The sequence below is a fragment of the Tamandua tetradactyla genome, chromosome 16 (genome assembly GCF_023851605.1).
Source record: "Tamandua tetradactyla isolate mTamTet1 chromosome 16, mTamTet1.pri, whole genome shotgun sequence".
Taxonomy (NCBI): Eukaryota; Metazoa; Chordata; class Mammalia; order Pilosa; family Myrmecophagidae; genus Tamandua; species Tamandua tetradactyla.
This window is the reverse complement of record NC_135342.1, coordinates 21,931,457-21,958,671: the sequence shown is the minus strand read 5'-3', so window position 1 is coordinate 21,958,671 and position 27,215 is coordinate 21,931,457. Positions and strand designations below refer to the sequence as shown.

At 59.7% G+C, this 27,215-nt stretch overlaps 1 protein-coding gene across 19 annotated transcripts; it reads right to left on the bottom strand.

Annotated features, from left to right (window-relative positions):
* Nucleotides 1-270: 270 nt before the first annotated feature.
* On the bottom strand, nt 271-26,291 carry CIC (capicua transcriptional repressor). 19 transcript variants are annotated; one of them, XM_077131693.1, is made up of 21 exons: nt 26,172-26,291; nt 20,239-23,049; nt 9,264-9,434; nt 8,947-9,181; nt 8,737-8,866; nt 8,463-8,645; nt 8,211-8,376; nt 7,163-7,365; nt 6,827-7,052; nt 6,309-6,412; nt 4,813-6,043; nt 4,534-4,721; nt 3,984-4,105; nt 3,713-3,879; nt 3,319-3,606; nt 2,897-3,222; nt 2,315-2,568; nt 2,063-2,217; nt 1,848-1,985; nt 1,385-1,516; nt 271-1,276 (listed from the first exon to the last, which is right to left on the bottom strand). In XM_077131693.1, exons 2-21 carry the CDS (start codon nt 23,024-23,026, stop codon nt 909-911), a joined length of 7,575 nt encoding a protein of 2,524 aa, XP_076987808.1. In that variant the 5' UTR covers nt 23,027-23,049; nt 26,172-26,291; the 3' UTR covers nt 271-908. The 19 variants fall into 19 exon arrangements, with proteins under 19 accessions (XP_076987808.1, XP_076987814.1, XP_076987813.1 ...); XM_077131699.1 differs by having other exon boundaries at nt 1,854-1,985; XM_077131698.1 differs by having other exon boundaries at nt 2,063-2,214.
* Between the last annotated feature and the right edge of the window lie 924 nt (nt 26,292-27,215).

Sequence of the window (27,215 nt, the reverse complement as noted above, 5' to 3'; positions counted from 1 at the left end):
TTAGAAAGAGGCAGAGTAGGCATCGCATTCCCTGACCCCCTCAGAACCAGGGCTCCCAGGCTGAAGCTGAGCTGCCTGTCCCCTGTGGGTCAGACATCAATCCACAAGGTCCCTCTGATGTGGGTGTGTAGAAGAAGACTGGTCTTGGAATTACAGCACCCAAGTGTACCTTCTCCCCTTCTACCTGGCAGACAGCTCCATAGACATGTGGGAATAGAACTGGTACAATAAACACCCCTTCCCTATGCAGAGTGGGCAACCACACAGGTGTGTTAAACAGCTTTAATCTCGGTCATTGCGGCTTCTCAGCACAGTAAGAAATATTGCACATGATCAACATGTTTTGTTCTGGGGAAGGACGCGAGGAAAGGGGAATCACCTTCTTAGAAAGTACAACCCGAGTTGGGAGGGCGGAGTGAGCAGGAGAGAATTCTCCCCATGCCTGTGGCAAAGTGCAGGAGCCCCGACCCCCAAACTAACCTGAGTCCAGCCCCTCTGGGGAAAACAGGAGCATGAACTCTCCCTACTCCACAGGTGCCTCCCTGTGGCCCAAGGCCCTCACTGCCCTCCAAGGCCCTCACTGCCCTCCAGCTTGCAGCCCTCACACGAGCCATTTTGCATAAAGTACAAGTGAAAAGGTCTGAAGGTAACACGCTCCAGGTTATATACAGGGGCTTGGTAGGGGAAATGGTGCTCCTGCCTCCCCTCAGTTGCCCCCCACCACAGGGAGGGAGCTGTGGAGGGAGGGGGTATGTATGAGGAGCAGGCCTCATTCCGCCCCAAACTAGAAAGGACGAAATGGCTTTATTGGTGAGGAGATAACCATACTCCCCCCAGTTCCTGCCACCTACATACTATCCATGTCCTGAGGGGGGCACTGTGGGTCCTGGAATCTTCTAAGGGGCCCTTCACCTGCCTGTGGCCGCTGTGGAAGGGCCGGGGGGTGGGGGTGAGGGCTGGGGGGGCCCCTCCCAGCCAACTTGTCCAGGCCCCAGCTCTGGAAGTGGAGGCAGTGATGGGGCAGCCGGGGCTGTGCCAGAGTCCGAACCAGGTGAGGTGGGGTCAGGACCCCCAGCAGGGCTGGGAGTGGGGACAGGAGCAGCAGCGGTGCCAGCAGGGGGCGGTCCAGGGAGGGGGGCCTCAGTTCCGGGGGGCTGCTCCGTGGGAGTGGCTGCCTGCATGATCTTTTGGCGCACCTCGCGGATCTTCAGCTGCAGACAAACCTTGGAGGGGAAGATGTCTGCGTAGCGGGCCTGGAAGGCTGCCGTGGCCTGGGCTGGGGATGTAAAGACCAGAGGGAAGTAAGTGAGGGGTGCAGGTGGGGCCCATCCGAGTATCCCCTCTGCCTGGGCCTAGCTTGTCCCTGCCTCTAAGATCCGCTCACCAGACGGGAAGAAGCCGTGGTCCTGGAAGAGTTGCATGACCAGAGCCCGGCGCTGATCCAGGGTACGCCGCAGGGAGGAGTATGGTACCTTCTCATATTCCAGCTCCCCAAGCACATCCTCTGCTTCTGTACCTGGGAGCAGCATGGGGGCCCAGAGGACAGGGCTACAGCAGCAGCCTGGGCCCTGGCACGTCCACCGGGGCCTCCCTGCCACCCTCAGGGCTCAATTGTCCATTAAGCACCCAAGCCTCCCTGAATTCAACTTTATAAGGAGGCTCAAAGAGGGGACCTGCTGAAAGTCACATGGCACCTGAGGGTCCAGCTGGATTCCAGTAAAGACTGCTATTGACTTGCTGTCCTCTTAGCAATACCCAGCCCACCTCTCCCACTCTCTAACGATGTTCCCAAGACACAACCCTTCTGCCAGGTCCTGGGTTCCCCACCACTTTCCCTGCCCAGGCACCTGCACCTGTACGGTCAAAGGTGAAGATGTCCCCCTCGCACTTTGCACTCTTGGGGGTGTTGGGCTCTGAGCTGCAGCTGGAGCGTCTCCTCATCTTGCGCTTGGGTGAGGTGGGGTCCTCGGGTGCTGAGTCTAGGTCTGGTCAAACAGCCAGGCTTAATGGAGGCAGTCCTGGTCTGTGCCCCCACCTGCCCCGATGCCCGGCGCCCACCTACCAGTGGAGTTCTTCCTCTTCTTGCGGTAGGAGCCCAGGATGGCCCGGGGCGAGGTGGCCAGAGACTGTAGGGTGGGCGACGGCAGCACCTCCTCAGGCCGAAATTCAGGCAGCTCAGCAAAGCGCTCTTCAAAGTCCACCTCGGACAGGACCCTGCTGGAGGGCTTGCAGGGTCACCTCCCCTGTAGCCACTGGCAGCCACCCCACCCACCACTTCCCACACACTCCACCAAGGTCTGCAGTCCATGCTCACTTGTCCACAGAGTCAAAGGTCTTCTTCAGAGGTGGGGGCCGCACCTTCATCTTCTTGCCAGTACTGGCAGCCTCCTTGCGCTCAGGGGGATCCCCAGCTGCCCTCCCGCTGCTGCCCTCGCTGCTGCCACTGCTGCTACCAGGAGTTGGGGCTGCAGCCGGGGCTGGGCTGGGAGGGGTGGGAGGCTCCCCACGGCTCTCCAGACCCAGCCCAGGGACACGCCAGTCTGAAGATGAGCTGGGGAATTTGCTGGCCTGGGGTGGGATGGGCAGGGACACAGAGAACACTGGGTTCAGACTCACTGGAACAGGCACATGGATGAGGACACAGCCCAAAAACACAATGAGATGTCTGCCTGGGATGGCCAGGCACAGAGACCCTTCCAGAAGATCCAGTCATACACTTGGGAAGACCAGGACAGAGACCTCAGATACTCAAGTGGGAGGGGTCACAACAAAAACAAACAAATGGGATAGCGGAGAACAGGACAGAAAGGCAAGGACATTCAACCACCTAAGGGGCAAAGGCAATCACCTGTAGGAGACCATCCCTGCCTGGTCCCACCAACTATCATGCACTCACCACTGTCTCAGGGCCCTTGGTGCTGGTCCGCTCCTCAGCAGGTGGGGGTGGCGGTGGGCTGCTCCGGGCTGTGGGAGTCCAGGTTTCTGAGGGTGGTGGAGGGGCCGGTGTTGTAGGTTGCCCCTCAAGCTCAGACTCTGGGGCTGTTGGCTCACGGGCTGGGCCAGGCTCCAGGGGCAGCCGGGGTGCAGGGCCAGGCCGCCCAGGGGCACCTGCCTCAAAGGAGCCCACGGGAATGCTGGCGATAGCCGCCTTCACTTTCTGGGGGGCCTTGGGGGGTGGCCGTTGGGCCTTGGGGGCCACTAAGCTGTAGGTCATGGAACCTGCTGGTGGAGAAAAGAGAGCTCACTGAGCCAGGCCTGACTGGAGTCCATCCACTGGGTCCCCCAATTCCCCCTGCCCTGGGCTGGTCTGACACCTACCTGTGGCACTAGGGAAGGGGCTGGTGGGGGCTGGGGTGGCAGTGGCAGGGGCTGGTGGGCCCTTGGGCAGGATGGTGGCAGGTGATGTGGTACTGGTGGCCACAGTGTAGACCAGGCTTGGAGGTCCCTGCGATGGCTGGGCCAAAGGTGCCGAGGAAGTTGGTACGGGGCTGCCAGGGTAAAAGGCTGTGATGACAGGACCTCCAGGGGCCGCGCAGGTGGGAGGCAGCTGGGGGCTGGGTACAGGTGACACGCCCACCTGGCCAGGAGCCAATAGTGGGGCTTGGCCTGCCAAGTGGGAGAGAGAGAGAGAAGGAAGGGACCAAGAGTCAGGGCCTGGGTTGCTCCAGCCCCACCCTGGGTCCCCAGCCCTGCCTGCCAGGCTGCCCCTCACCTGACAGCAGGGGCTGCACGAAGGCGGGGCCGCTGGGCCCCAGTGAGGTGAAGCCAAGGGCTACCGAGCTTGTGGGCCCATATGAGGAGACCGTTCCAGCCTGGCTGGATGCAGGGCTAGTGCCCAGGGGCAGCGCGTGCCCGCCTGCTGACTGCACATAGGTGATTCTGCCACAGGGAGAGGAGAGGGGGAGGAGTGAGGTGAGCTGGCCCCACCCCCACCCCACCCATTCCCAGGACTGGCTTCCAGGAGAGGGATCAACTGAGGTTACCTGGTGGAGGAGGGCAGCAGGACCTTCTGGGACTGAGAGGTGGATCCAGGCAGCGTGGCTGGGCTGAGGGGCGGCACCAGGCCGCTGGGTGTACTCACAGGAACGGGGGTCAGCTGGATGATCTGTGGGCAAGAGCAAACATGGGCCGGGTGAGCCAGAGCCCCACCGCAGGGTGGGAACACCAAGACCTAGATGGATAGACCTAAGTAGGGGCAGGGAATCCAGAATTTGAGATCAAGGCAGGATGGGAGAGACAAAGAGAGAGAAGACAGCAGAAGGTGGGGGTGCAAAGGAGAAAAAAGGTGTAGACACAGAAAAGAGAATTAAGAGAGAAAAACAGAATTGGTATGCAGAGGTAGAAAAAGAGAAAGAAAAAGCTCCAAAGTGAGGGAAAAAGGGACTGTCAGAAAAAGAGAAAAAGGAAAGACTGAAAGAAAGGCAGACATAGGTGGATGAGGACAAAGGATGGGAGGTACAGAAATCATGGGATCTGCAGACAAATGCCAGTAGAAACGGGAGAGAATGGGGGGCACAGCCAGCGTGTCCTTACCTTACTGGGTGGCTGAGCGCCATTCTGCACAGGTACTGAAAAGGGTGGGCTCACCAGGGGCAATGGCTGGCCAGCCCCACCACCCCGTACTGACATGCTAGGGGCTGCCAGAGGCACTAATACCTTCCCAGGCAGCAGTTGGGCAGAGCCACCTGGGGGTGGGGCCTGCACCGGAGAAACTGACTGAGCTGGAATTTAAAAAGCAAGAAAGGAGATGGTTACCAGAGAACCCAACAAGCCTGCAGCCCCTCACCTGGTATTGCCCAACCCAGGCCTCACCTTTGGGGGGCGGGGCAGAGGGTACAGACTGCAGGATGGGTATGCCAGGAGTGGGTGCAGTGGCAGCCAGGACCTTGCCGTTGGTGGAGGTGCCCGGTGGGAGAGTGAAACGGATGCTGGTGGTGGGTGCAGGGCCGCTGGGAGCCGCTGCCTTGGTCCCAGGGCTTGGTACAGGGGCAGGTGCCACCTGAAGCTGCTGAGGCAGTGTGGGCAAGATGTACTGCACCTGGGTGATACCACCAGCTTTGCCCAAGGTACCTGGCTGAAGGATGCCCAGAGGCACTGGCCCATTTGGGCCACTCCCAGCACCAGCTCCTGAGCCTATAGTGGTTCCACTGCCTGGGGTCCCCTGGGCAATGAACTGGACAGCAGGGGGTGCAGAAGCCCCATAGCCTGGGGTGCCCACCAGGAGGTTGGTGACAGTGGCAGGTGCCTTTCCCACAGTGCCGAGGAGGGGCCCAGCCACCAGGTGTGGGGCTGGTGAGGTGGCCGCTGCTGACTTTTTGTCCGAGTACACTAAGCTGACGCCCAGCGGAGAGCCCCCAGGCCCCCGGGTACCTGGGCCTATCTCAGTCCTGGCCCCTGTTGCATCATTTGGGGAGGCCTCAGCCCGGCCAGAAGTGGGAAAGGGCTTCGATGCAATGGGTACAGGAGTGCTGCTGACAGGCCGCACAACATTGGTGACCATGGTGGCAGCTGGACGAGACGGGGGAGCTGCTGGTGCCCCAAAGGCCAGAGACGGGGTCGAGGGCACGCGGGCCCCGCTGCCCTCCCGTTCCTCCTTGTTTGAGGGCAGGACCAGGGTCTGCAGGACACTCCCTCCCCCTCCAGGAGGCACTGTAATGACTGAGGGGCCTGGTAACTCCAGGCTCCCAACACTTTCAGGTCTCTTGCGCCGGAAGGTGGCAGGATCCGTTGGGAGGAACCGGGTGGCCTTGGAAGGTGTCGTTGGGCCTCCAGCCACAGAAGGTGGAGGACGCAGTGGGCCGGCTGTGCTGCCCTGCCCTGACTCCTGGGCCTTGAAGCTTCCCGGGCCCAGTGAGAAGGAGGTGGCCGCAGAGGATGAGGCAGTGATAGGTGAGGACGAGGAAGAAGGGGGCGGAGTGGGGCCATAGCCTTTGCCAAAGGCTGCAGGTGGATCTGGGGGCCCTGGGGGCTCGGGGTCCAGTGATGGACGACAGTGGGCAAAGGAGGAACGGATCACAGGCGAAAACACCTTCCAGCCAAAGCCCTGAGTGGTAGAAGAGGGACACGCCATGTCTGGGGGCCCTGGCACCTAAATACCCATGCCCCAGCTGCCACCATCCAGCCTGTCAGCTCAGCCAGATGACAGTCTCAATTCCTCCTGGCTATGGCCCAAGTCCCCAAGACTACAGGACAAATAATCTGCCCTCTCTGAGACTTAAGTTCCCCCTCTCTCAAGCACCCTCCAGGAGGAACAGATACTTCTCTCTCCTGGGAATGTGAAGGCAGAGTACCATGTCCCAAGCTCCCACCTTGCTGCCCTCCGGGTCCTCCCCAGAGCTGTCTCCACTCTCGCTGTCAGTCACCCTCTCCTTGCACTTGAGATCAATGTCAGTGGTGCTGAAGCCATCGTCAGCTGCGGAAGCAGAGGGAACAATGTCAGCAAAGGGGCTAGGTGTGATGCTACCCAGGAGGAACAGTCTGGAGCCGAGGCTCTGGCCTCATCTCTGTCCCAAGCAGGCAGTGATGTTATCTGGGAGAACTACTTGTTAGCCCAGGCTATGACTATCTGCCTCACAGGAGGCCTCAGAGTATGGGGGTAAGAGCATCAAACACTCCCTAATGGTCTGGTGTGCCTTGTTCCCCATGTTTCCTGCCTGGCCAGGGGCTTCCTGAGATCAAGACTGGGTTTAATCAACAAGGTCTGAACTGAACCTGCATGAGCTAAGAAAAAAATAGGAAAAGAAGACAGAGAAGGGGCCTGGGTTGCTACCCTCCCAGCCTTGGCCTGCTAGTCCCTGGACAGAACTCCAGAGCAGGTCCTGCTCACCAATGACATCATCGTCCCCTTCCTCCTCACAGATGACCATGCGTTCCTCATCACTGGTCATGTCCTCACTGGCTGTACGTTGGGAACGAGAAGCTCGGGTGGGCAGCAGTGGGGGCCTCCCACTAGCCGCCAGGGCACCCCCCTCTCCAGGAGCTGCAAAGGGGCCTGGAGCCCCATACTGGGTGGAAGGCTTTGGGCCAGAGTAGGATGCAGGGCCAGACACCATCTGCAGGGTAGGCAGCAGGAAGAGCACAGCAGGGACCACCTTGAGCTGCCATCCGCAGTGCCCCACATGCCGCCTCTCCCCCCAACCCCAAGGTGGTCAGTACTCCAGACCTGAGTCAGTTCTTGTAGTGCTTGGCTGTCTGCTTCCCCGCCGTCCAGGCTGTGCACCCCACTGTGGGAGAAGGCTCGGGGCCGGGCTGAGCTAGGTCCCCCAACTGTGTGTAGCCGTTCTGCCCCACAGGAGCCACTCCCTGAAGCCTTGGTGTCTGAGCTCAACAGTGTCTGGGCTGCCACGGACAGGAGCTCTGATGATACTGTAGAGTGCGGGGGGCAGAAAGTAGGAGATTTCAAAGAGACAGAAAACCTCTCCTCAGCACCTGGACTGGCCTGGCCATCCAACAACATTTCTAGGTACTAGGCAGACACAGACTGCAGTTCCTAGGCCACCTAGTGGAAAAGAGACAACATCCATCAGCCCAGCATCTCCTTCTTACTGGTTCCTGCCATGTGGAGTTGCAAAGAACAATTCCATTCATCACTGACAGGCAGCCCTTCTGAGAGCAAGAGAGCCTGGAAATAAGTTTGTATGGTTCTTGATACCTAACTGCTGGCCTCCCTGAACCTTGGTTCGTTCCCACATCCCAAAGTAACTCCCACTTCATAAAGTTTTGGGGCCATAACCATTGAAAAAAAAAAACCCCACAACAGCGTGTCAGGATGTCAGACACTGGCAGTAAACAGAAGTGGCCCATCAGGCACGTTATGAGCTGGTTCTACCCATGGTCTTTGGGAGTCTGACAAGCTGAGGTTTATATCCTGATGCTGCCACTTACTAGTGTTCTGACTTCAAGCAAATGACCCTCCCTCCTTTAGTTTCGTCTGGAAAACGGGGTGCGTTTTTTAGTAGTACAGATTAAGAACCCCTTGGCAACTGACACACAGTAAGTGCTCAATAAATGACAATTGATAATAAGACCATTTTTTGAAAATTTTGTCTGTCTAGATCTCCCGGCTCCTTAACATAAAATGAATACCAGTTCCTTTATGGGTAAGGGTCCCTGATTAAAGTGACAGGCGCGAGGAACAGACGCTGTCAAGGTAACAGGCAAATAAACTAGGGGAGGTGGGATGAAAAAGGAGAGTCAAAGGGCTGACTGACCTCCCGGGGCAGCAGCAGTGCCTGTCTCTGACATGCTCCGCTCCCGCGTCTCCTTGTGTCCTCCTGCCAGCCCCAGGCTTGGGGGCTTGGCATCTGAGCTGGATTTCTTCCGGTCCTTGTTGCACCACTTCCAGTCTGGGTGGGCCTTGAAGTGGGCCTCCTTCACCTGGCAGGAAAATGCAGGGTGACCAACCACTCACTTACCTGCCCCACCAGAGGAAGCCAGGAGGACTCAGGAGGAAGGAACATTACCTGGAAGGCCAGGTCATGGTATTTCTGCTTTTCCTTTGGCCCAAGGGCATACCACCACTCGCCCAGGATCTTACTGACGGTCCGGTTGTCCTGGTTAGGGTGACGCTGGTGGACCAGGGCACGGTGCCGCTTACTGAAGATCATGAAAGCATTCATGGGTCGCCGGATATGGTCCTTCTCCCGCTATAGGAGACAAAGCCCCAGGTGGGGATATTTAGGCTGGGAAGACAGACTTAGTGGAGTGGGTAGGTGTGGGGGTGAGGGGATGAGGCACCTTGTTGGGGCTGCGTCCATCCTTCTCAGAAGATGAGTCCCGTTCCTTGGGCAGGGCACTGAGGGACTGGGTCCGGCGTTTTCCAGGTGGCAGAGGCAACTGGATCTCAGGAGACAGGACGGAGAGAAAGCTATGGCGGAGAGGCAGGGAACATGAGGGCCATGTCTCTGACCCCCCTCAGCCCCTAGCCCCACCCCCCAAGGCACTCACGCATCGTCATGGTCACTCTCTGTCTCACTGTCCAAACGGGGCTCTCCTGGGGGGCCAGGAACTTCCTCCTCAGTAGTGGGAGGGGGTCCCTTGCCAGGATCCACACCCCCCAAAGCATGAGGGGGTCCGGGTCCTGGGCTCTCAGGGCATGTGGCTCCAGGGGGCCGCACAGGATCAGCATTCCCTGTCCCTCCTGGTGGCTGCTCATGAGCAACAGCTGCCGACTCAGCAGGCTCTGGGGATAGGCAAGAATATCAGAAGACCCCTGGGCCACCTGGACCCCATCCCCACAACCTCCCACCGCCCCCACCCCTCACCTTTACTCTGGTTGGAGGCCACAGGGTGGCTGGCAGGTTGCTGGGCCTCGCTTGGCTGCACAGAGGGGTCAGGTTGGCTGGGGGCCAGGAAGGGGACTAAGGAGTGCCAGGGGAACACGGCCACAGAGCGAGGTTCCACATTCGTCCACACTGAGGAAGGAGCCAGGTGAGCTGGGCAGCATGAGAAATTGACCCTGAATTCCGCCCCCTCCTTCTCCCACCAGGCCTCAAGTTCTTGCCCACCCCAGAGGAGATAGTTCTACTCCTTTACTCCCCTTTTCCCAAGCCCAGAGCCTCCTAGGCTCCTCCATGCAATGACACCCAAGAAAAACTCCTCCCTGAAAGGCTTCTAAATGTACAGAAAAGACGACATAAGCAAGGAAAAGAAATACTACTCACATTCCCCCCCACACACACACACACGCTAGGAGCCGTCACCAGGGACCAGGCCAGAGGAATGACTGGCTCCTGCCACAAACCAGGTCACGCTCATCTGCCATCGCACACTCCTGAGGCCCCACGACTTCGACTGGCCTGGGGACCCCACCACGACCACCACCATGGCTGTGCCACATCCCCAGAACCTATGCTGCCATCTGATTACAGCCTCCTTCCCCAGACTATGTCAGTCACTTACCCCCTTTCTCTTTGCCTAGGCAGATGGCCCTATCTCCCCTTCTCTCTTGATTCTTCCCATCCATTACCAACAGGGTGTGGGGTTCAGGTCTTTCTCTCTGCCTCCTTCCCCCATCTCAAACGTTAGGGAGCCAGACCTGTCCTTCCCAGGATGGGTACAGGTGGCTCCAACATTGCTCCCCTTTTCCACCCCAAAGAGAATCTACTATCCCTGAAGAGGTCTCTCAGCCTCTCCCCTTCCTTTCAACCCCAGAGCTTATTTTCCATCCAGCCCATGTCTGCCCCTGCCCCGAAAGAGAGGAGGGTGTGGTAAACTCCTCGGAAGAAAAGGCACAGACAATAGGGCAGAGGAGAGAATTGTTTTAAGTCTCTGCCCAGGGCAGGCAAAAGTGCCAGGTGTTTCCTTAAGGATAAGTACAGGAAGGCACTTCCCTCAATGTGGGGGGAAGGGGGGCATGGGTCCCACCTTCAGGCCTAAGAGCTGGGTGGTTGGAGAGTAAGCCCCGAGCTGGGACTCACTCCGGGGGCAGGCCTAAGCTAAGCTGGGCTTCCCCTCTCACTGCCTGGCTCCTTGGGGGAAGTGGAACCAGCAGAGGAGGCCCGCGCTAGGGTAGACGATGAAGGGAGGAGGGAAACGCCCTAGCCCTGCTCTCCATCACTCAGGCCTCCCCCTGATTCAGATCAACCCGACCTGGGATGAACTACTCCCCCAAGCCTTCAGAAACCTGGGCTGGGGGAGGTCTGTGCGAGGCACAGGCCTTGAGACCTGATTGTGAAAGGGCTGACAAAGGAAAAAGTCCATATCAAGAAAACTGGAGAGAAGAATAGAGAGTCCTGGAGGGCACTCAAAATTACCACCATTCCCTCCCTTACCCCAGGGAGCCCAAAAGTCAGCTCAGACCTCAAGGTCCAGGACCTGTTTCTCTTCACAGATCTCTCTGGTCAGGGCCTCATCTTCTGGGGGATGGGGAAGAAGAGGCCTAGGGCCCAGCAGACAATGCAGGGGGCAGTCCTTTGGTCCTGCCCCCTCCTGAACTCCTCTCCACAAAGTACACCTCTAACACTCCAGCCCATCTCTCTGCTCTAAGCGGTGCCTCACTCACTTCCGGAGCCGTGGTCTCCTGCTGCTCAGACCCAAGCCCCGAAAGCCAGTTGCTCTCCGCCTCTCACCTCCAATTACAAAGAGCCTTGGTATAACCCATCATCTAAATGCCACGGCTGTCCCAGGTACTCCCGGCTCCTCGTTCCCACCCGCTCCGCTACACTCCCACCTGCCATCACTAACCATTTGGCCCGCCCAAGCGCTGTTAACTTTTCCGTCACCCCTTTACTCTGCCTCTACCATTCCCATCATGAACCCCCAGCACCGTTACTCTGCACTCATCACCCCGAAGCCCTGACCCCGGCCGTCCCAGGGCGCTGGCGCTACTGACCGAACATGCCGAGGCCACGGGAGGCCGCGCCGGACGCGGGCACCAGGGGCCTGTGGGCCGAGTACATGGTCCGGCGCGAGGGGGCCTGGCCGGGGCTCACGCCTCCTCAGCGGCCGCTGCCGCTCTGCTCGCCGCCGGCTCCTCCGCCGTCGCCGCTTGGGCCCGGGGGGAGCGGGAGGCCGTCGCCGCATGCCCCCCCCCCCCACGCCGCTACCCTCGGGCCACCCCGCGCGGGGGTCTCCGCCGGACGCGCCTGCGCACAGCGCCGCCGGCCTCCCGCCGCCCAGGGGGCGGGGGAGGTCAACGCGCGCCGGCCCCGCCCCGCCCCCCGGCGCGCGCGGGGGCAGTCACGGGGCGCGCGGCACTGGGGCCATCGGCACCGCCCCCTCCCTTACCCTCCTCCCGCGCAAAGCCCGGCGGGCGGGGCAGGTGGGGCGGGGCGCGGCGCGCGTGCGCGGGGGCGGCCCCCTCCTTTCCCCGCTCGCAGGCTCCCTCCCTCCCTCGCAGCTCCGGCGGGTAACGGCTCGGGCCCCGCGCACCCCGACTGCCGGCGCTGCCGCCCCGCCTTTCCAGGCCCCGAGCCCGCGGCTCGGCGCCGGAACGACCTCCGGCCCTTGGCGGGCAGACGGACCAGCGTGCGTGCGTCCGTGCGCTCCGAGCGAGCCCCGCGCCGAACCACCGCCGCCTCCCCGCCCCGCCACTACTACGCGATCCCCTCCCCCCGCCGCACCTCCCCCCGCCCCTTCCCCGCTTCCCCCGCGGCTTTCCGCGCAAGCCCGGCCCCCTGCACGAAAGCCCATAGGCTGCCGCCGCCGCTCCCGCCTCCATTGGCCGCCCCGGGGAACGTCAGTCATATGCAAATAAGGACAGGGCGGGGCGGGCGCCGGTTGGCCCCTAGTCGGCCGGAGGCGGGGCCGCGGGAGGAGGGTGGCAGGGAGGGCGCATTGCAGTAAAGGCACCGAGCCAGGGGGGCGGTTCGGGGCGCCACGCTGCAGAGATCCCAGACTTGAGTGTGGCGTTGTGCGTGTCCAGCCCGTGCGAAGAACACGCTCACGCACGGCTCGGCCCGCCTCCCCCGTGCCTGAGAGGGCGCGGACGGCTCCGCGGGGCAGGCAAACTGCGGGTAAGATTGGGCAAGCCACCCCTGAGCCCTCACCAACTCTCACACTAGTACAATCACACACTCCCCCTAGACGTACACTCGCGCCACACCCATTCTCTCATCCACGCCCCCACGGCCACATATACCCTCGGTCCTACACCCACATGGTCACACCTGCTCACATACATGTGGACTTCACACATGGCCCAGTGCTCCCACCCACCACCAAGCACAGTCTCCAGTATCCTCTTCACCCACTTCATACATGTTCCATCATACATGCCCACCAACACGTATCTCATTACACACCCATCAGCCCACATGAGTCATCATACACACACACAGCCTATCAAATGGCAGAATGATCTCACACGCATCACCACAGCCATTGCCAATCCATCACATACATCCCACATCCCTCCCACACCACCACACAAAAACACACTTCCATCTTCACAGCCTCTTACAACCTTCCTGATACATAATACCCCGACCCCCAACACACACAACTCTCACAGACAGACCATCATATTGACCTTACACACTATATAACCTTCACGGGTACTAACTACTTTAGTACCTAGCCCATTAGGTATACAAAACCTCATGGCCATTCACTGAGATTCAGCAGGACAATGGCAGAGCAGAGGCCACAGAACACCAAGGTTACTGCCACCATAAGGGACAGGGGGAAGAAAGGAAACCAGCACTGGGGCTGCCACGTGCTGGGGGCTTATGTATATGATCTTGTTCACTAAACCCTCACAGCCACCTAGGGCTTTAGTATCTATGCTCACTATTCAGTGATAAAATGAAGCTGAGAAAGACAGTAAATTGCAACCAGGACTTAACAGACAAAGGCTCCAACTCAAGAGCCCTTTCCACCACCCAATACTTAACCTCAGGTGGACACAGGCAAGGACTCTGTAACAGGCTCAAGAATATGGCCAGACAATATACAGAGGAACTGGTGAACCACGGAAAGTCAGAGGGCACACACAGATTAGATGAGGGTCTTTCACCAGGCAGAGATGCAGAGGCCATGGGGCCCCAAGAAGGGCCTGGGATCACACCTGGGATCAGGTAAAGGTTACACAGGCTCTGACAGACCAAGACCGGACTCCTACACACATGGAGCAGCAGACAACCCCTTTCCCAGCCTGTCCCAGCCTGTCCCAGCCACTGACAGAGCCAAGGGCATGGGGAGGGGGCAAAAAACAGGCAGCTGGAGCTACAACCAGAGAGGAAGGGGAGACCTGTAGCGGTATGACCTCCAGACACTTGGTTGTGAGCCTGGAGGAGCCACCTGAGGGACTATTAGGTGACTGCCCCCTCCTCCCCGTGCAGCCCCCGACTCAGAACCTCCATTACCTCACTGCCCCAGGGACTGCAACTTGAGGCAGAAATCGAGGCTGAAATCAATGTGGCCTGCTATCTCCCCAGCGCTGCCCCCTCCTCTCCCCACCGGTGAGTCACCTACTGGCAACTTAACCCCTTCCCAACCATGCAGCCCAGGGAGAACAGAGAGGGGTCCTATCCCCAGCTTCCCTGCTTTGGTTGGGTAAGGAAAAGAGCCAGGCTTGGCACAGCAATGAGAGAGGGCCCCACGCATCTGGAAAGGCTACACATCTGGTAGAAGACACAGTGCCCATGGAAAGGGGATGGGAAGAGCAGGTTACAGCCAAAAGAGGGCCCAGCCTGGCAGGGAGGGGTGTGAATCCGGGCAGGAAAGGCCCCCCTGCCCTGGGCACTGGGCCAGCCCTATACTTAGCTTCCATTGTTAGGGTAGAGGAACCCGGGGTGGGGTGGATTAGGGGTGGGGTGGAGGAGCACGTTCTATTCCTAAACATCTCCCTCTCTCCAGCCATCCCCCACCCTAACTGGGGCCTTAGTTGAAAAGGCTGAGGGGGTTTCCCTAACCAGGGCCCCGGCCTACAAGGGGAGGGGGGCAACGCTGTCCTTCACTCAATGCAGCAATGGGTAGGACTGCCGCAGCAGCCACTCCCAGCGCCATCACCAACTACACAAAGGTTTGGCCCTAAACAGCTCCTAAGGCACCACTCTGACCTGGGGCAGGGAGTCCAGACGAAGGTATGCCAGCCACACGTGAGAGCGGGCCGAGGCCTGCCCAAAGTCCCGGGATTCGCATCCAAGAAGACTGACAAACCGAGGAATGGGCAGACACCACTGAACTCATGGCCCATTTATTGAGCCCGCGAGGCACCACGCCCCTGCCGCCCTCCAGGCCCGGGTCCCCACCTCGGCTCACCACCCTAGTGTCCCCAGCTTCCCTTGCCCGCTCTCCAGGTAAACACACACACACACACACACACACACACACACACACACACACACACACACACACACACACACGGGCCTTGGCTCGCCACCCTAGTGTCCCCAGCTTCCCTTGCCCGCTCTCCACGTAAACACACACACACACACACACACACACACACACACACACACACGGGCGGCGGCGACGGCCAGGGTTGCCTGGGGAACGAGCCCAGGATTGGGCTGGCGCGGCTCGGGAGGGATGGGAAGCTAAAAATAGCGCGGGGGGTGAGTCAGTGTGAGTGAGGCTGGGGTAGGCAGAGGACCCGGAGGGAGAGGCAGCCGGGGAAGTAGGGGAAGGATCCCCAGAGATTGGGAGACGGGCAGGATGCGGACAGAGGGGCCGGGTTATGGGCTTAGGGTGGGAAGGTGCGGAGGTGGGGTGGACCGGGGAGGCGGTAGGTAAAGGCGCCGAGCCTGGGGGGCAGTCGGCGCGGGCTGAGGGAGGCGCCGGGGCCCCGGTGCAGTAGGGGGGCGCCGCCCTACGCTCCCCTCCCCTCCCCGCGCTCACGAGATTTTCCACTCGCCGCTTGGCCCGGAGCCAGTCCCCGGCGGGCCTCATAAAGCCGCTTTGTGCTGGGAGAGCGGGCGGACGCCCGGCCGGCCTGACACCCACGCGGGCCGCGGCGGGGTGCAAGCCAGCTGGCACCCGAAATGTCTGCGGGGGGGGGTAGGGGGGCTCACCTAACCTAAGGGCGCGGTCGCACAGGGGTTAACTGCGCAGGGGCGGGAGGGGGAAATGGGTCTCGGCCAATCAGCGGCCGGCCTACATGACGGGGGCCAATGGGAAGGCTGCAGACCCAAGGCCAGGGGTCTACCCCCAGGGGCGCGGGAACCTGCGTCTTTTAGTGCTAGGTAGAGCTGGGCGCCGCCCTTACCAGGTTCGGATCCGGAAAACCTCCGCTGCACCCTGTGTAACAGATTACTCAAAAAAAGGCTCATGTGGGGAGTACAGTTTTGCAGTCAGATGACACGGCCGGGATTTGAACCTAGGTCTACCTGGCTTAATCAGCTTTTCCGCCGAAAGGTGCCGGGGAAGTGTGCGAGTATTCTCTGGCCCGGATCCCCGTGGGAAGAGGGAACCTGGGACGGGGAGCGGGCGGAGGAAGAGGCGCGGTGGGCTAGGGTCCAGCCGCCTGCGGTGTAGTTACTGCCGCCGGTGGTAATGGGAGCCAGACGCCGTCGCCGCCGCTAATGCGCCTCCAGGCGGCTAATGGAGCCATTAATGTCGGGGCGCCAGGTCGCCACAGCCCCCACGCCCAGCGCTGCGCATGCGCACGCCGTCCGCCCCGCCGCCACTAGCCGCCAGGAGGCAGAGCCATCCCTCGCAGATGGGGGAGCTAGGGTCTCTTCCACCAACTCACCAAGACTCACTCCCGCAATCTCACAAACGTCCCTCATGTTCAGCCTCTTCTTCCCAGCCTGAGCCTCGTTCTTCTCCAGGGCAGTCCCTGAGGGATCTTTTTGACACCCAGATGCAACCTTTTCCCTCCCCTGCTCTCACCCCTTTCCTGGCTCCCCACCGGCCCCAGTCTAGAGGTCCAGCTTCTCAGCCTAACATTCAAGCCCTGTCGGGCTGGACCTGCCCTCCATGGCACGCTTTTGCCAAAAATGGGCTCAAGTCTCAGATCCAACCTGGACCGACCACTTAGTTCAGGCACTTTGACCCCTCCTGGCATTTGCTCCTGTGGCTACTCCACCTAGATGGCCCCTTCCCTTTCTTTCAGCCCTGGTCTAGGCAGAGAGAGGAAAAGGGAGCCAACTTCTGATGGTGGAGATGGAGTTCACTGTTTGAGACAAAATGGAAATTTTGGTGGCATAGTCTGTATGCCCAAGCCAGGATACCCAGGCTGAATCCCCTCAGTCCCGCTCTCTAGGCCTCAGTTTCCCCTCCTGCCCAAGCCTAGTTGGTGGGTACTGCCTGCTTCCTGAGGCCATACCTATGGGGGTGGACCACATGGGAAACTCAATTAGATGGAGCAGCACCAGCTGTGTCTCCTGAAGGTAGTGGGATGACGTGGGTCATGCCCTCTAGCAGATGGGTAGGCATAGGAGCTGCTTTCCGGCTGCTCCCCCACAGCGGATCTCCTGGCTTGGCCCATACAGCCCCCACCTTCCTGCCCATCTTGGGAACAGGTGCTTGGATGGTGACTGGGTCTGCAGGATGGCTCCCAACACCTCTTAGTAGGTCTCAGGGACAGTAATGGCCAGCTAATTTGTCAAGGAGCAAAAGGGATTCCCCAGGGCCTGGACAACCTCCCCAAGAAGGGAGTAGGGTTTCTGATATTTGTTGAATGCCTCCTGACTTAAAGGAACAGAGAAAGGTGAAGGGGAAAGGGGTTGAAATGGGGACAGCAAGTCTGTCTTAAAAATGGGAGAGGGAGGGCCAGAGGAGAGGTCAAGGCTGGCCCAGAGACAGGATTCCAAGACTTGGGGCCAATAAAAGAAAGAGGATGGGCTGAAAGCGCAGACAGTGACTGAAGACAGGAAGGGGTGAACCCAAAGGTACAGAGGGTCAGACTCTGAGAGACAGCCAGCCAGCCAGAAGTCCAAAGATAGGCCTAGAAATATAGACTCAGAAAGAGATAGATATAGGACCCCAGGGGAGAGAGTTATACCTACAATGGTCCAAAGAGAGACAGACAGTCAGACAGAGGGCCCTGAGAAGGGGCAAAGCCTGTCAATAAGGGAAAGCCAGGCGGGAAGCTGGAGGCCGGGAAGAAGACTGTGCCAGGAATGGGGCTGAGACATCTGGCCTCCTGGGCCAGGGCTGCAGGCCCTGGGCGGGTTTCTCTCCTGGGGAGCAGGCGGGAAGAGTCAGAGGGAGGTGGCAGCAACAGCTGGCCCGCCTGGCCATGCACAGAATGTAGAGAATGCCGGCCGCCTGCCCGGGCACGTCCCCCAGCGGAAGCAAATGCCTGGCGGGGGGCAGGAGCAGGCAGGCTACCCCAGGCTGCCCCTCACACCTGCTGCCCTCTGAGCAAGAGTCAGGCCCTGGCTTGGGCAGGCAAAAGGAGCCAGGACAAAGGCTTCACCACGTCTCCAGGCATGGTCTGTCCTATCTGGGTATCAGAGGTAGAAGGCCCCCAAAAGCCTAGCTTGCAAGGGTATAGGGAGGTCCAAGGAGGCCTCTGGGAGAAGATGAAAGGGGCTTGCTGGCTGGGAATCTGAGGGCCACTTGGATACTTCAGCATGGGTGTTATCAGGGAGGCACTGCTCAGAACCACCAGGACAAGCACTGCATAAGTTCTGAGGTGGCTACAGTGAGGGGCCTCCCTTCTCTGAACCTCAGTTTCCCCCTGGACAACAGGGCTGGTAATCCCTGCTTCACGGCATCAGGAGGATTTGATGAGATGGCCCTGAGCCCCAGGCTGGATTCAAGATAAATGCTCAACAAAGAGTGCATATTATTATCACTGCGAGTGGTTAAGAACCTAAGCTCTAGAGCTAAAAGGCCTGGATTCAAATGCCAGCACTATTTCTTCTGGATGGGTGACCTTGGGCAAGTCATTTAACCTCTCTAGGCTAGTTCCTCCTCTGTTAAATGGAGCCAATATCCATACTATACTGACCTCCTGGGGCAGTCATGACAATTCAGGAAGCACTTAATGAACAATGCCACCTCTTATCTCTGTATCTCTTGGTAGGGAGTCCTATGATCTGGAGGTCAGGAGACCTGGGCCAAGCAAGGCCACCCTGGCTAGGTGACCTCAATCAAAACTCTTCTTCTGTTTGGGTCTCACTTCTCCTCATCTGAAAAATGGCAGTGGGAGCCTCCATTGGGCCTGCCCCCTTAGGCTTGTGTCACCTGCATCAGTGCCACCCCCTCCACCCAATGCAGAAGTGAGGGTCACGTGAGATAATGCTATGAGGGCAAGGTCGGGTGGGCCTACAGGGGTGGGGGTGGGGGTGGGGGTGAGAGGCTTAGAACAGAAATCCCTGTTGTGTCCACCTCTATGGAACTTTGTTCACATCGACTACATTAACAAATCTAAAGATGGTTGCAGGGCAGAAAGCACCTCTTATACTGCAGTTTATGAGCATGAAGGGCAGGCACAAGCCCTGCATCCTCTCCTGGGTTTGGCTGGGCTAAGATCTTTCTCAAATTGTAACCCCTACCCCAGCACAAACCCTGGCGGCTCCTGCCCAAATCCACACACCATCCCCTTCCTTGCTGGTCTCCCTGCCTCTGGCCTCTGCAAATCAAACCCACTCTCCACAGTGCAGCCAAAGTGGTCATATCTGCTCAAACACTTCCATGTTCCCTAGTGCTCTCAGGATAAAGTTCGAGTGTCTTATAAGGCCCCTAAGTGGCCTGGTCCTTCCTCAGCATCCAGTGACACATCCCAATGCTCATCCACCTTCTTGAGCCCTTGGCTTTGCAGATTCAACTTCCTTTCAATACCTGCTTCGGCCTCAAGACCTTTGCAAAAACTGCTCCCACTGCCTGGTAGGTAGGTCCCCTGCCTGCCTGGCTCACTCCTTCTGACCCTTCAGGTCTGTCAATAAGCCTCTGGCTCCTCTTTCAAGACCCTCCCCTGTCTTCCTAGGCTGGTTCAGCACCCTTCTCTGGGCTTGCACAGCCTTCTGGGTTTCCCACTCATCCTTCAACTCTTGCTTCCCACAACCTGTCCTCTGGGCAGCCAGGCTACCTGCACACCCTGAGGTGCACCCAGCACAGCCCCTGCTCCTACCACGGCACTGACTGTACCTGTGATATTTATTGGGTGAGGTGATGAAGACAAGTGTCTAAGCCCCAGTCCTGCCACCTCTAAGCAGGACCTCTGAGAGCCTCAGACTTCCCATCTTTAGTCTGGCATTGTGGCAGCATGGTCAAGAGCCAGACCATGGGCTTGGAAACTGGCACCACTGTTTACTAGCCACAGGACCCTGGACACATTACTAACCTGGACTCAGTTTGCTCTAAATGAGCAAAATAACAGCACCTGCCTCATAGTATAATTGTGAAGACGAAATGAGCTAATATTCGCAAAGGGCTTGGAGCAGGGCTGGGTATGTTGTAAGCATCCTATTACTGGGTGGATGAGTGTGTAAGAGGGTTTGGCATGAAAAGCCACATGCAGTGCTAAGCACAGTGACCCACTGCCCGACCCCAATGCATGGAGCTGCTGCTGGTCATCATGCTCTGCTGCCCGTTAGCCTATGAGGGCCTGGCTTGGGAGGTGCACTCCATAAAGTTTTCACGACTGATGGGCCCCTCGAGAGTAGAGAGCTGCATTCCCTTAGGAGGTCTTCTGTAAACAGGCTAGGACTTAGAAGTTGCATAGTCCAGTCCCTGGCCTGATGTGAATTCCCACTGCAGCATCTGTGCAGAGAGGAGACCAGCCTCCCCTTGGAGCCCTCCTGGGGAGGGGAGCTCACGGCTCTCTATTACTCGAGAACCCATTTGGCAAATGACCCTTAACAAAGCAAGCCTTCGCCCGGCACATCCACCCGCACTTCTTACCTGTCCCAGGCCGGCCCATGATGACTTCCTTCTTGGGGGCAGGATGGCTGGTGTAGCTGCTTGGCACCAGGACGGGTAGCAGGGCAGCAGGTGAGGGGTGGAAGGCCACAGGCTGGAAGGGCGAAGAAGCCAGGCCAAAAGTGGGCATCGGCTGGGCCACAGCAGTTGGCGCAGCTGGAGGCACGGTGATGGGCACGGGGGCTGGCAAAGGTGGCGGCAGGCCAGGCTTTCCACTGGGTACCCCAGGAGGCACTGGGGTCTCACGGCAGCCCCGCCCAGGTCCCCCAGGCCGGGCCTCACTGGCAGTGCCCACCTCGCCAGGGAATTTGGAGGGCAGTGGTACATCAGGGTTGCGGACAATGACAGGGGAGTCCCTCTGCACAGCAGGCACCCTGCGTACAGAGGGTCCTGGATCTGAGGTTAGGCCGGCTGGTGGGGGCAACAGCAGCAATGGAGAGGGCTGGCGGGAACGGGAGAAGGGCACGGCGGGTGACACAGCCCGGAAGCTGGCTGGTGTGGAGGGGTTAGGTGTGTGGGACACTGCGTCCGCCCCAGAGTCCAGGCTGTCACTCTTGGGGAAGTCTGAGGGGGCTCCTCCGCCCCCTGTGCCAGGAGCCCCCATCACCCCTGGATGGGGAAGCAGCTCTGTCTTCCGCCGCCCAGGGCTGATGGGCACGGTGAAGGTCAGGTTAGTCTGGAAGGTGGGTAGTATGCCAGAGGAGTGGCGTTCTCGAGGGGCTGGCGGTGGAGGATGGGGTCCCAGGTCTGGTGGCGTCAGCACACCTGCTTTGGGGGTGCTGGCGCTCAGGTGACGACTGCGGACGGCAGTGCGCTGGATGACTGGTGAGGCATTGATGGGGCTGAAGTTGGCAGGGCGGAAGCCGAAGAGTGGCGAGGGTGATGGTGACGGAGCAGGAGAGAAGGGCGACTGTGTAGACACGGGTGAGAAGGAGGGCGTGCCTGAGCGTGAGCTGCCCAGTGACACCAGCATCACGGCTGCCTCACACTCATCGAACTCAAAGCGGGACAGGTCAGCAGGGGCCACCAGGCGTGGGCGTGAATCTCCCCGGGCTGCCACACTGCTGGCCTCACTATCCCGCGATGTCTCATCACCCCAGTCGAACTCGGTGCTGCCCTCACGAGCTGCCACACCGGCCGGCCTCCCAGCCCCACCTGGCCCACTGTCCGCCAGGCCTTCCATCTCCTTAGTTCGCATGGACAGGTGGCGTGAGCAGTAACCCCGCCGCTGTGACTCCTTCATGCAGCCGTCTCGTGAGCACAGCCTGCGCCACTGCTTGCCATTGAACTTCTTGCGGATCCCATTGGGTGTGCAGACCACATCACCCTTCTTGTACTTCTGCTGGGCAGCTGTCAGTGGAGTGCGAGCCCGAACCGCCGGCGCCATGCCCTTCTCCAGAGAGGCCACACTGCTGCTTCGGCTGCCACCCTGGCTCCCCTCCTGGCAGGGTGAAGGCTGCTCACTGGGGCGGCCAGGGCCTGCAAAAGCCGGGGACTTGGGTGGTGGTGACAGGAGCTGGGGTGGGGGCAGTGGGAGCAGGGCTGGGGTGCCCAACACTGGTGGGTGCTTCTCCTCGCCTTCCTCACATGTCCCTAGGCTGCCACCAAAGCTGATCTTGGATACTTCTGCGTCCTCGGGCTGCTTAGGCTCCAGAGCAGTGGAGCAGGGGGGCAGAGTGGCCCCTGGCTCCACCTGCTCCTCCTCGAGGCCCACTGGGGGTTTCCTTGGCAGGGCCTCAGGTTCCCAGGGAGGCCGCAGAAGGCGCAGACTAGAGCGGGCCACCCACACAGCCTCCTCGGGCTCCCGGTGTGGGGGATGTGGGTGCTGTGGGAGAGGTGGGGGTGGGCCGGGGTGGGAGATGGGGCCAGGGCTGAGGCGGACCTTGTAGGCAGCTGGCTTGGTGGCCACTTCCACCACCACACCCTCCCGGTAAGCAGCAACACCGGGCTCCACGCAGGTACAGACAGCCGTGCCCACCGCCAGTGCACCTGGTGGTGGCGTGGCATCCAACACCACGTCCACCCCACCACCTGGCCCGCCCTCATAGAAAGTTAGGGACCGGTCTCCCGGAAACTGCACACCCAGGTCCTGGCTTCTGCGCACCTGGCGAACCACAGCCGGCAAAAAGAGGCCGTCACTGCGCCGAGCCAGAACCCGCTGGGACCGTAGCTGCCGCAGGTCATAGCCGCCACTGGTGCCACTGGGGGGCCAGGGGCCTGGACCACCGCCCTCAACTGGCTCATCCTCCAGGTCCGCCGAGTGCTCGCTGGCTGTGTCCGTAGAGGAGGAACGGGTAGAGGCAGGTGGCCGTGGAGGAAGGCCCAGGGTGCTGGCCTCCTCGGGGGTCCGCGCCGGCTCTTCGGGCACCCCGGTTGCCCCACTGCTACCTGCCCCATGCTCCTCCACGTACTTCTTCTTGGGTGCTCTTGACTTGAATGTGGCTGTCTTGCGGCTGAGTGAGGGTTCCCAGCGGCCTGCCTCCCCTTCGCCCTTGGAGTCCTCTGCTGGACCTGGGGCCGGCTCATCAGAGTGCAGCTCTGGGGGAGGCTCCTCAGCCCCGGGGCCCTGCTCAGCCTCCTCCTCCTCACCCTCCTCAGCCTCTTCTGGCCCCGGCTGCTGCTGCTGCTGTGCCTCATAATCTTCTTCCTCTGGCTTGTCACTCTCCCCAGCCCCTCGCCGCCTCAGGGCCTTGGCCCTGGTAGCTGGGGGGGACTTGCTGCCACTTCCGGGACCGGGGAGGCTGGTGCAGGCCTTCTTCATTGGCTTCATCTTTCCTCCACACCCTCAGATACCTGCAGGGTAGATGGCAGACAGGGATCATCAGGAGCAACTCAGGAACCCTCCAGGCCCAGCCTCCCCCAAGACTTCCCACTTGCTGAGGCCACTGCTTCAACTCCATGGTCCCAAGGCCTCCCCAGCGGGCTGCCCCCAACTCATGTGGGTCCCTGGCTCCTGTGTCCCTTGAGCACTTCCACTCTGCCTCCTCAGGAAAAACTCACATGCACCTGCTCCTTCCACAGAGGACATGACAGACTCACATACATGCCAAGGGACCAAGAAGCTGTAAGCTCACACCTCGGAACACTCTCCATGTGCCGGGCCCTATGCTAAAATTTGCTTTTTTTAACCCATTTCATCCTCACAACAGCCCTAAGAGGCAGGTGCTACTATTTTACACTTGAGGAAACCAACACAGAGAGAGATTAAGCAAGTGGTCCATGATCATTCAGCTGGGATGGGATGCAGCAGAGCTCGGGACTGAACCCAGGCAATCTGGCTTCAGAGTCTGTGCTCTTAACCAGCTTGTGTGCTGGCTGTCACATGACCTGGAGGGCACACTCCCTTGCACTGTCACTGTCCTGAGGCCACACACACACATACACACATACATGCCATGCACATCTACAGCCACAGAAAGGGAGGTGGCCAGGCCCCGGACAATTGACATTGCTGGGCACTGTGGGCAGGAGTGGGCAGCCATCCCTCAGGACTCTTGCCTGCCCACTCTACTCTGCACCCCAGGCCTGCCAAGTGCAACCATCAACCCAGATCCTGGCAGGGAGCAGGCAGTAGCACGTCTGGGGCAAGAGCTCATCATACCTAGGACTGCCGCAGGGCCCTGCATGAGCACACACACACACACATAATCATATACACATAGCACACAGACGTCATCAAACAGTGGGACACAGAGGTATACCCCAGGGTTTCACCGTCCCGCACGAGGGGAACCTGCCCCTCCCCCCACAACACCCAGCATGCTACCCGCAAGCCTAGACCCCCTCTTCTTGCCTGCATGCATCCCCACCCTGGCTGGCTTGGCTCTAGCAGGGTGACTTAGCCAGCAGGCCTGACCCCCAAATATGTCCTCCGACTGCAGGTGGGGGTAAGTGGGAGAAGGTCAAAGAAAGCAGGACAAGCCTAGCAGGCCAACCTCACCCACTTCCTGAACAGTCATGACTGCCCGCCCCCTTTCAAGCTGCCCTGAGAAAAGAAAAGGGAAAAAAAAAACTTTACTCTGAAGTGAGTGGAAAGACCCAAGAGGCCAAAAGGGTGCTTCTGGTAGGGCTAGGAGGCCAAGGACCAAAGGCCGAACACAATCTGAGGCACCCCTGACTCATTCTTCAGCCTTTCCCAAGACTCCTGACCTTCTACTCTCCCGCTTTGGCCTGCTCCTCCAGTGAACCCTGCAGTCCCAAAACTGCCCTCCCCCTGGGCCAATCTTGGGGTCCTCCAGTCAGAGCCTGGTGAGCCCGGGCCTTCCCACAGTAGGGGTGGCACCCCAGTGCCCATGAGTTGGGCAACTGTGCCACCTTCTCCCCATTGACCTGCAGGACCACTCTCCTGGGTTCTGAGGTCTGGTTCCAGTCCTGCCCATTCCCCAACACAAACCTTCACATACCCCACTCAGAGCCTACAACCATACTCCTGGGCTCCCCTGGACCCTGCTGCCTAGCCTGGCCTCTTCAACCTATATGCCAAGACTCTTCTTTTCCCCAAGGGCCCTGTTCCCTTCCTGTCCACCCCTCCCAGGATGACTCTCCCCCTTGGGTGCTGCGGGCCGTCACCTCCCTCAGAATTTGAGCAGTAACTTCTTAAGCCCAGGTCAGCCCAGGCCCTAGCTCTGCCAGGTCCCATTCCCTCTGCACCCATCAGCCCTCCTACCACCAGCTTCTCTGCCACACTGTCACCACCTCTACCTCTACCTCTCTCCTCACAGGCCCTAGGCCCCCTCCTCTGTCACCCCCTCCATGTCACCCTCATCTATCTCTCTCACCTCTTCCTTCCAGTCACTCTCCTGTCAGTCCTCACCAGACTTGTCACCCTCTCTCCCATCACCTCTCCTTGTCACCCCTCCAACACTGTCCCCTTCCTCTCCCTGTACCCTGATCTAGTCCTGTCACCCCTCCATTTCTATTACCAGTTCTCCTGCCCACCACCCCCCTCCCCCAGTCACCTCTTTTCTGTCGTGCCCCTCCCTACCACTTCCTCCACTGTCTCCCCTTTCCCACCATTCCGCCCACCCCTTTCCCCTTGCACCCCCTCCCCGTCCCTGCCACCTGTCCCCTCCCGGCCCCCAACCCCCCGAACCCCCTTTGCCCGTGTCAGCCCTGGCCCCTCCCCTCACCTCAGGCTCGGTGGGGTTTCGGGGCGGGGGGCCGTGGCTCCGGCTCGGTCCGGTCCGGTCCCTCCCCGCCCCCCCTCCAGCTCTCCCTCTCGATTCTCCCTTTTTTTTTTTACTCCAACACACAAAATGGTGAATGGACCTGCAACAGCTGGAGCAGCCAGCCAATCAGCGGCCACAACCCCACTGACCGGCGTCGGCCTACACCAATACATACTCGCAGCCTGGTCGGCTCCGCCTCCCAACGACGAGCGACGCTCGCCACGACCAATCGTCCCCAGCCGGCAGCGCTAGGGGGAGGGGCCTAGATCCAAGACCTCCCTCCCCCCGGGACCGACACCAACCTGAGCCTACGACCGCCTGATCTGCCCAGGGTCCTGCCCCTGGGCAAATGATGGACATCAGTCTTGACCAATTGCAGACCGCTTTAGTGCGGAGTGATGAATACAGTACCCAGTCGCCAGGCACCCTAGGCCGGAACTCAGCCTCTAGGAGGGACAGTAGCCAATTAACTGCATGAAGGTGGGGCTAAGGCACGAGCTCTCCAATGAGCAGCCTGAGGAGGCGTGGCCCGAACGTTTGTTGACCTGCTGATCGCAATTCCTGCTGGGAATGGTAGTCTTCTTACAGTTCTGGCCCATACTCCATAGTAAAAGGCAGACTACAACTCCCATGTGACAGAGTGCCTGGAGCACCAAAGAACCCAGGCGAGGAGAAAAAGTCGGAAAGGACAGTTCCTCGAGTTTCACTGGACACCAGGAACATTTTAGACCCAGGGCCCAGACTCACCCGGATTCCCGACTCTAGCGTCACCGGTGGCTCCTGTCAGCGGCGGCGGTAGCAGCACGAGGGGGAGGTGCGAGGAGCAGCCAACCGCCACCCGCGAGCCCGGCAGCCAATCAGGAGCGGCCGGGGCGGTGCAATGACCTCACCGGCTTCTACACTCTTACCCCTCCCCCACGTGGTTGTTGCCGCCGGTAGCCGGGAGTAGGGAAGTTTGGGGGAGGGGGCAAGGGAGGAGAACGAGTGATGTCACTTTCCCCCCGCTTGATTGGCTGTTGGGTGGCCGGGACTACGACCAATCGACAGCCTCAGAAAGTCTGGCGCGGCCCCGCGGAAAGCCCTGTTGCCAACGGGAGGGGAGCGAGTGCGCGCGTGGGGACTGGGGTAGGGTGGCGCGCGCGCCGCATAGTGCGCGGCCTGGAATCGGGGGTCCTTCGGACAGTCATCTTCTTCAAGACTTTGACTATTAATTAGGACGGCGCAGTTTTCTGCCACACACACCCCTTCCAGGCCTGGGGGGCTGGCACGAGATAGGAAAGGCAGCTTCACACCGCAGTCTGTGGAGAGCTGCGCTTTGTGGGTGTTCACACTTGGTAGGAGGGAGAATTCTCCAGGTTCCTGGGGGATGTTCACTCTGATTTTGCAGAATTATGTCCTGGCAGAAGTAGATCCCTGCTGCCCAGATGTGGGGTTTACGCAAGGTGTGAACCTGTCTGCAGTGGAGATGCACACAGTCTCCCTGTTGGATTTACACTGGCCCGGAGCGATGGAGGGCGACGCACACGGGCTGCAAATGAGGTCTCTGCTGCCTGTGATGAGTTCCCAGTAGCTACAGGGGCCCCCGCACCAGGTTTGAGGGAAAATACACCCCAGACTGTTGGAGGTCCGTTCTGTCCACATAACATTCACACTATTCAAAGAGAATGTGCTAATGTGGCTGGTTCACACAGGGTTGTGGAAGAAATATCAGTGTTCACGGAGTTAGCTGAGCATGAAGTTTCCTACTTATCCGTGGGAAGGTCCCACTGTTCACAGAGGATTGGGCTTGGG